This window comes from Tarenaya hassleriana, unplaced genomic scaffold (assembly GCF_000463585.1).
Source record: "Tarenaya hassleriana unplaced genomic scaffold, ASM46358v1 Cleome11, whole genome shotgun sequence".
In the NCBI taxonomy this organism is placed as follows: Eukaryota; Viridiplantae; Streptophyta; class Magnoliopsida; order Brassicales; family Cleomaceae; genus Tarenaya; species Tarenaya hassleriana.
The window spans coordinates 1174079-1182546 of record NW_010961290.1 but is presented as its reverse complement, the minus strand read 5'-3'; the positions used below and the strand labels follow the sequence as shown (position 1 = coordinate 1182546).

The following is an 8468-nucleotide window of genomic DNA, read 5'->3' as shown; positions in this document are numbered from 1 at the left end:
TGTCTCTCGACAGTTCTGATGATGAACCATGATCTTGGCGGTGGTGGGATTAGTGGGCCGGGTAGTATTAGCAGGATTGCTTGGCCCATGGTTGGCATAGGCGATGGCGGTGGAGGAACTTCCAGGGCTCATTACCATAATTTACCAAGTGGGCTGTGGCCGAATGTTACTGGCTTTGGGTTTCAGCCACCGTCCGGCGGCGGAGCTGGTGCATCGACCACCGGGATAACGAGTGAGAGCGGCGGCGGCGGAGGGTACAGAATTGGGTTTTCTGGGTTTGAATATCCAGGCGTGTCGAACATGGGTGCGATGAGTTTTGCGTCAATCTTAGGTTCAGAGGCTAACAATCAGATGCCTGGATTGGAGCTTGGACTGTCTCAGGATGGGAATGTTGGAATTCCGAATCCGCAGGCGTTTGCACAGGTTTATCATCAGATGGGTCAAGCTAGGGTTCTTCACCACCACCACCATAGCCAGCAACGCCCTGATGAAAATCAGCAAGAAACATCTGAGAAGGAGGACTCTCAAGGCTCTGGGCTTTGATGGGTTCACGTGATTTTCTGTTTAGAATTTTGGTTGTGTGTGTGACGATTTTGTTGTTATACAACCATGGAGAGGATCGATGGCTACACTGAGAGTGGTATATATGTATAAGCTTGGATATGGTTATGGAGTTTCAAAACCTCGGGAGAGAACACAGGTGAGGCGATTTCATTGATTCTTTGGAGAGGGAGAAAAAAGGGAAAATCTCAAAATTGGTTCTGCAATTGTTGTTGAGCTTGCAGGTGGGTTGTTACTAGACAGGCCGAGTTGTTTTGTTTTTGTTCAATTGAAGCTTTGGCATGTCTGTTTGATCCCAGAATAGAGGATTGCTTTTGCTTGCTACCATAATGTAAGATTACTGTTTTACCAATATCCTATGCAGAGTGAGGATCTGAGTATCCAGATGGATAGTACAGCTTCAGTGTACACTTCTTCTGCCACATTGTGGATTAGATTACAGTTTTCAGTTATGGAGGAAGAAGGGTCTTGTCTTCTTTTGCTGGTCGGAAGCCTTAAGCTGTTCTAAGGGTCTTGTCTTGCCTTTTTCTGGTACCCAATGTCCCTTTTGCTTTCGAAAGATGTTCGATGGTGAAACAGGTGTTGGAAATGACGGGGAGGGTGGAAGCCTCTAACTCGGTTAGAGACTTCTTGCGAGGTGATTCGGAGTGAAACGTGAGGGTTTCCCAGCTGCAGAAGGTTTGTCCTTTTTTGCTCAAATATTTTGGTTTTTATATGTGGATACAAATTCGATAATGGAATAATATATATTTAAAATAAAATTAAATATCATTTTTTGGACAATGGTTGAATTTAACGGGTTTGAAAATATTTTATGTGAAACAAGCAATCCAATAATACAGAGAAATTCTCATTAAAAAAAAGGCCCACAAAATTGGTAAAAGTTTTCTTCAGGCCGTTGGGCCTTAAGTGTGTTGAGTGCGACAAAGGGGGATGACAGCAAAAAAAAAAAAAAAAAAAAAAAAACAAAGCCCAGAATAGTCCTAAGACAACAGGAAGAAAGAATATGAAACATATCCTTTCGTTGAGTTTGAAGGCAAAAGTGTAACCTTGGGAAAAGACGTTTCAGCTTCCCATCCAAAAGTTGAATCTGAAGGTAAATGTTCAAACTCATCAACTGTTCTGGTCATGTGCTTGTGGAGATCATGAGAAGCATGAAGAATATGCTTGTGCAGCTTTGCTTTCACTATATGTATGAATTAATAAAATAAAATATCACAACAATATTATATATATTTATATTATACATTTAGATATTTAAATACTCTTTGAGAGGTACATTTATTTTTGTCTTTTTAGTAATTTAGCATTGTGTTATCTACAATCGAATGCATGTGTTTAATGTTTTGGGCCTAAAATCTTGCAAGGTCCATTTTTTTTCATTTTAAATCATAAAATAAAATATTACGGCAATGTTTTTTAAAGAAAGAAAGAATGGTGTATATGCCTAAGATTTCGGAGGAAATTATTAAAAAAATTGGAGTAATAACTTTATTTTTGACACATTGGAATATTTTATGAGTTATATTAACCATTTAAAATAAGAACATTTTAATATTTGAAATATTCAAATTATTATTATTTAACAGTAAAAAGGTTTGGGCGAATCAGATCTTTGTCATAGATACATTCTCTTAAAATAAGAACAAATATTTTTTTTCCTAATTATTTTTTTTCTGGAAAGGGAAGGACAAAACTAAAAACATTGCATGACAAAGAGAATCATTCAAAAATTAGGATGCCTACTCTCAACAACCAAAAACCAAAAGCCCTCACACAGTCAATGACCCTTTCTCTGGTTTGTTGTGTTAGTCGCCTAACTCCATCCATATGATGAATGATGCAACCACAAAATGGAATCTGTATACATACATATATGTGTATATATATATATATATAAACCAGTTATGTTGTGTCTGAAGAACCCAATCTTTCACTCACAACAATCATAGATCCACCTGTTCATATCTTTCTCTTTAACAGTTTCTCAATCAAGAAAGATCAGATTTTTCGTTTTCTTCCCCCATTTACTTCTCACAGGGATTTCCCTTCCCTATTGGGTACCAAAACCTTTAATACAGATTCTTTTCTTTTTCTTTTCTGTAAACACCCCTTTGCTGTTTCTATAAATACCACATTCTCTGCTTCCTTTGTCAGCCATTATAACTTGTGTGAATAATGGTCAGTATTGTATGAATGTTTCGGCAGTGTCTCTCTCCCTCCCTCTCTGGCCTAAATCGTAATCTGGCATCTCTGTTTATCTCACTCTTTTTTGTGTTTCAGGTTGCTGAAAACAAAGAAGTCTCTGCATCAATGGAGAACAGCAGCAGCAGCTGCGACAGGAAAGCCTCTCAGCTCGAGGTCTTGCAGAAGGAGCCGACTTTGGTTAAACCCGAATCCGAAACGCAAAAGGGTCTCTATTTCTTGTCGAATCTTGATCAGAACATCGCTGTGATCATCCGAACGATCTATTGTTTCAAGTCGGGTGAAAAAGGGAACGAAGATGCAGTAGATGTGATCAAGAACGCTCTGAGCAAGGTTCTTGTTCACTATTACCCTCTCTCTGGGAGGATCACCATAAGCCCAGAAGGTAAAGTTATCGCTCACTATTGATGAGAAATGGCTTCGGTATCTTATCTTCGAGCTTTTCTGTAGTTTTGTTCATATGTCATTGGTGATCATCAGGCAAGCTTACGGTGGACTGTAGTGAAGAAGGAGTCGTGTTTGTGGAGGCAGAAGCTAACTGTTCAATGGATGAGATTGGTGACATAACTAAGCCAGAACCTGACACTCTTGGCAAACTGGTGTATGATGTTCCAGATGCCAAGACCATTCTTGAAATTCCTCCAGTTACAGCTCAGGTTCCTTCTTTCTCCCCAAGCGATCTCTTTTCCAGATTCATGAGTTAGATTGTTCGCGTCTGAAAAAAGACAGCGATAACGTTGTTTGTCTGATTACTAATATAGGTGACTAAATTCAAATGTGGAGGCTTTGTTCTTGGACTGTGCATGAACCACTGCATGTTTGATGGAATCGGTGCCATGGAGTTTGTCAGTTCATGGGGCCAAACAGCAAGAGGGTTACCCCTTACAACACCTCCGGTTTTAGACAGAACCGTTCTTAGAGCTCGAAACCCTCCATTGATCGAACATCTCCACCAAGAATACGCAGAGATCGAAGACAAATCCAACGTCAATGCCCTCTACGCAGATGAACCAATGCTTTACAGATCCTTCTGTTTCGACCCGGAAAAGATCAAGAAACTCAAGCTGACGGCCACTGGAGATGGCCAAGTTCTTCAGAGCTGCACAACCTTTGAGGCCTTATCGGCTTTCGTGTGGAGAGCGAGAACAAAGGCACTGAAATTGTTGAATGACCAAAAGACCAAGCTTCTCTTTGCCGTCGATGGCAGAGCCAAGTTTCAGCCTCCACTTCCAAAAGGGTACTTTGGGAATGGAATTACTCTGATAAATGCCACTTGCGAAGCAGGTGAACTTCTCGAAAAGCCATTGGCTTTCGCTGTCGGGTTAGTCCGTGAAGCGATCAATACGGTGACTGATGGCTACATGAGATCTGCGATCGATTACTTCGAGGTAACAAGGACCAGACCGTCTCTTGCATCGACACTTCTGATCACGACATGGTCGAGGTTGCCGTTTCATTCAACCGATTTCGGATGGGGCAAACCGGTTTTGTCTGGTCCCGTTGCATTGCCAGAGAAGGAAGTGATTCTGTTTCTGTCTCATGGAGAAGAGAGGAGAAGCATCAATGTGCTTCTTGGACTTCCGGGCTCCGCCATGGATGTGTTCGAAGAACAGATGTCACAGATATAAAGAAACAAGATCATGAACGAAGATTCTTCGGCCTTTTGATAATGTTTATGTTCTGTTATCATATTCGTTACAGTCGTGATTCGTATTACCATTGTTGAAATTTTCTCATGCTTTCTTGTAGACATTCTTTCTTGTTACAAATGACTGCAACTCCATGTGACAGATGTTCCTTTCGTGTCTGGTCGGAGAGAAAAGTTCGGTTTTTTTAGATAATTTCAGCAGTTAAATCGCTGGGGAGCAAATTAACTCAAAAACCCATAAATAAAAAATCCAAACTTTATCAAACCAGAGATCTACTAACAATGATAGATCACCTAAAAAAGCTAATAGAGTCATAAACCCTGCATAAGTAACAGCGAATATCAGAGTGAGACTTTGGAAAACATAAGGTACAAACATGGTTACTATGTGCAGATATCTCTAAATTAGAGGCGTATAATCAGAAGCACACACGAAAACCTCAACGAGGACAGCACCAGAAGGAACCCAAAAAGAAAAGATAAAAGGACAAACTTTTGCTATTGATCCGACAACTACAGATCCATCTTCATTCTACTGCCGAGTAATCGGTAAGTTCACGCCGTAGAATCCTTCTGAGCCCTGACACTTCTGATAAGAATTAACCGGCGGAGGCGGAGATGTGAAAGGAGTGGCCGCTGCTGGTGGAGTGTATCCAGGAACTGAAGAAGATTGCTGCTGCGAGGCTGCAGCCATGGCTGTGGACATGCTGTAGCTGAACAGCGCGTGGGAGGTAGGTCCTGGTGGTTGTAAGGGCTGCAAGAACTGTGGCGGCTGCTGGAACGGTGGCAGTAGCGGCGAAGGAAGATGACCAGAGGCTGAGGACGTCATTGGAGCGTTATGTTGGAGATTTTCCGCGAAAGAAATCGCGGGTTGTTGCTGAGGTGGGATGTAGGGTTGGTCATGATCCGAAAGCTTTGGCCTTTTTTCCGGCGGATAATCACTGGAAGGGGGTTCTGTTACAGATGGGTTCCCGATGATGCCCTCGGAAGCAAGGGACGAGAAGACGTAGGATAGCATCTGGGCCGAGGAAGTTGATTCTGTTAGCTTGGCTGCCACTGCTGCCGCAGCCAATTTTCTGGTCTCTTCCTCTGCTGTCTGGGTCGGGTTCCCATACATCACAGGTGCAGACTGTTCCCCCTGTGCCTCCGGGGCTTTGTAGACCGGAGTGGAATGGTCTAGAAGCTGTCTACAAAGATCTCCAGTCCGGTCTGATTGAGATTGGGAAACCTACAATCACATCAGAACGGGAATCAGATAAACAACGTCAACTAGAATCACGTTTCCATACTGACAGACCAGCTGTTCAGGGATCCCAGATGCCTTAAGGATGAGAGAACACATCGATATAACCAGCTCGAAATGCAGACCAGTATTTTTTTTCCCTTTCTCTTACTATTAGTTGGCAGTTCTCAGAGTATCTCCTATTGAAAAGGTTGTTATGTTATGTGAATAAAAAATGCAAGAACTCATAAAGACGCAAAATTGGGTTTACTGCAGAGCTCAAACCTGAAGTTCGTTTTGGATTTTCTCCAGCTTGAGTTCCTGAAAAAAACAACAGAAACAATGTGAGGTTTTTGCAGCAGAAATCAAATCAAGGATGATTTGTAAACACTGAGATCATCTGAACAGATAACCTGTTCATGCAGAGCCTCTCTCAAGTGAGAAACAAGATCCTTTCTGGCTGTCTCGATGGCTTTCAGCTGTTCCATGCACTCCCTCAGTATGCTATGTTGTCCTTGCACCTCTTTCACCACCGCAGGTCCAGGGGGATGCCCTGTTCACAATGTCATAGGAGAGAAATAAGATTTTCGGAACAGGAGTTTAATATAATCTTGGGTATGCAACAGATCAACAGATGCTTGAACTTAGGAGTCAGAAATTCTCTAGCCGAAAAACGTTGGATAAACATGCTGTTGATATACCTGAACTAAGATCACCCTCAACCTCCTTCCCTACTTTCTCAAGGTAGCTAGTAGCACTACTGCATTTTCCAAGAATCACATCTTCATCAATCTGACCACCATAAAGAGATTCAACAGCAGAAACTACTTTCTCCAGTGCACTTCCATTTGCTTGCCTCTGTTGAATAGAATGCACAAACAGATCAGAATCAGAGTTCATCATGTAAGTTTGTAGCCAAGAAAAAACTTAACTCGGCACGGAACAGGGTTATTCATATAAAAAATGGAAAAAATAATTGCTTGAATGAAAGGATTGACTTACAAGCTTAACAGGCACATGCCTTCCATTTTTGTTGCCATTTTCAGGCCGCCTTCCCAAAAACTCTTCTTTGAGAATTTGCCCCCGGGAACCAAAAACTTTCCTGTCTTCCCAGATATTAATCTTGCATAGGATAAAACGGTAGATGATGATGATATGATAATTGGCTGCCGAAAGAAAGGCTACTCAAATAGTGCAAAAGATTTCCACTTCCCTAAACGATGTAAGGGCGGCAAATAAATCGGGGTAATAAGGATTTTGTTGGACATACCAGCCGCAACGCAGCATTTCTCCCTAATTCATCACTGTTAGCAGTCACATCCCGAAGAGCATCAGGGAGAACTTTCCAGAATTCACCAACAAACTCCGAACCCTTTCTCCTACTGTTTTGCAAGATATCATTCGCAAGGTACAGATATGCCAATCGTTGCTCTCTTGGGGCGCAGTGAAACTGCCTGTCCCATGTTTCCACTACATGTTTTGCCTTGTTCATGTGAAAAATGCACCAATGCGATAAAGCTGTAAAAGATAATTAAGGATGACAGAGTATACAAGGAGAATAATGGCAAAAAATAATCGAAAAAATAACGTTAAGTGGATTGACAAAACTCCAAATCAGTACATCCTACTACCGATCCGGAAAAAAGGAAGTTAAGAGAGAAAAACCCTTGTCACCAAAGAGACAGATTTCTTCCCACATTGTAATACTATGGTTTAAGATTCAATTATTTCAATGTGGCTTCAGTTTCTCTAGCAACCTTAATACTGCAGCTTCAGACAAAAGGGTAAAACTCCACATGACAGGAAAGATTGGGAAAAAAAATGAGAAATCGGTACAGAAAAATCAGTATTACAACCAGAGGATACTCTCTATGCTTGCTTGAGAATTGTTGAGCTTGGCAAGTTTCTCAACTAAAATCTGAGGGTTAAACGAACTGCCCATCTTTTCAACCCCAACTTCACCAGCGTAAAATCCTCACGCCTTCACAAATCAATAAGAAAAAATTAAAACCAAGAAAGAATTAGAATCCCCAGAGGTCAATTACCTTAGCATAATCGAACAAAATTAGAAACAACCAATACTACTTTAACAATTGACAAAACACGTGGAAGAAAAGGCAATTCCTTTAACCAGGAACACGAGGAAAGAGACAAGCTTCCCTAAACATATACACAGACAGACATAATTGACATGATTCCACGACACGTAGATAACTAGAACTAGCGACCAGTAAGTGCAAAACTCAGATAAAATTGTCCTAGACGGTGAAACATAAGGAGTAATAATAGAGAACGATTTCAGATGAAAGCAAAACGAAAGAGAAAGAACGGAGAAATACCCAGAAGACGAGTAGAGGAGGGAGTTACGGACAGAGAGAACCAGTCAGGAGGAGAGTTCGCGAAGGAGCACAAGCAGGGCTTTCATGGCGTAAAGAGAACGAAGATGAAGATAGAATTCACGGCGATAAAACGTTGTAGTTCCCAGAAGTTGCCTCCGAAACCACCGGAGAAGTAATTCGGGAAGTAATTCGGGAGTGAGCAGTTGAAACAATCCTCGTCGTGGAGGTGAAGGTGGGGGGATTGAAGAAGAGACGTGGGAGAGGTCGTTCCTTCTCCATTTATAGGCCTGGGCCTGATTATTTGGGCCCATGAATAGGCCCAAGAAGTGTATAAAACGATGTCGTTTCACTGTCAAGAAACGCTGTCGTTTCGACCCATCACAAACGGCATCGTTTCGACGTTTTTGGATTTCCATTGTGTCCAAGTAGTTCCCCATCGGTTTGCGGTGAGTTCGAGATTAGCAATGATTAGGACAAGTCGATACGGTAGGCC

General features: G+C 41.8%; 4 protein-coding genes across 7 annotated transcripts in view; 3 read left to right on the top strand and 1 right to left on the bottom strand.

Annotated features, from left to right (window-relative positions):
- The first annotated feature begins 8 nt into the window (after positions 1-8).
- Positions 9-561, top strand: LOC104805322 (transcription factor TCP20-like). Its single transcript, XM_010529857.2, has one exon. The coding sequence runs from the start codon at positions 19-21 to the stop codon at positions 541-543; it is 525 nt and encodes a 174-aa protein (XP_010528159.1). The 5' UTR covers positions 9-18; the 3' UTR covers positions 544-561.
- A 592-nt stretch (positions 562-1153) lies between these two features.
- LOC104805321 (omega-hydroxypalmitate O-feruloyl transferase-like) lies at positions 1154-4567 on the top strand. Of its 2 annotated transcripts, none has more exons than XM_010529856.1 (4): positions 1154-1239; positions 2845-3151; positions 3247-3422; positions 3528-4567. In XM_010529856.1, the coding sequence occupies exons 2-4, from the start codon at positions 2875-2877 to the stop codon at positions 4392-4394; spliced, it is 1320 nt and encodes a 439-aa protein (XP_010528158.1). In that variant the 5' UTR covers positions 1154-1239; positions 2845-2874; the 3' UTR covers positions 4395-4567. The 2 variants fall into 2 exon arrangements, with proteins under 2 accessions (XP_010528158.1, XP_010528157.1); XM_010529855.2 differs by lacking the exon at positions 1154-1239 and adding an exon at positions 2473-2742.
- Positions 4568-4723: 156 nt separating this feature from the next.
- On the bottom strand, positions 4724-8217 carry LOC104805320 (regulation of nuclear pre-mRNA domain-containing protein 1B). Its single transcript, XM_010529854.1, has 8 exons — positions 7976-8217; positions 7503-7617; positions 6907-7154; positions 6639-6758; positions 6338-6494; positions 6050-6189; positions 5922-5957; positions 4724-5642 (listed from the first exon to the last, which is right to left on the bottom strand). Exons 2-8 carry the CDS (start codon positions 7576-7578, stop codon positions 4947-4949), a joined length of 1473 nt encoding a protein of 490 aa, XP_010528156.1. The 5' UTR covers positions 7579-7617; positions 7976-8217; the 3' UTR covers positions 4724-4946.
- An 87-nt stretch (positions 8218-8304) lies between these two features.
- Positions 8305-8468, top strand: part of LOC104805319 — a 3358-nt gene continuing 3194 nt past the window's right edge. For 2 of the 3 annotated variants that reach the window (XM_010529852.1, XM_010529851.1), the window contains exon 1: positions 8366-8465. The gene's annotated coding sequence lies outside the window, so the exon portion shown is untranslated. Of the gene's footprint in view, positions 8466-8468 lie in introns of all 3 variants that reach the window. The other variant, XM_010529853.1, reaches the window with a different exon arrangement.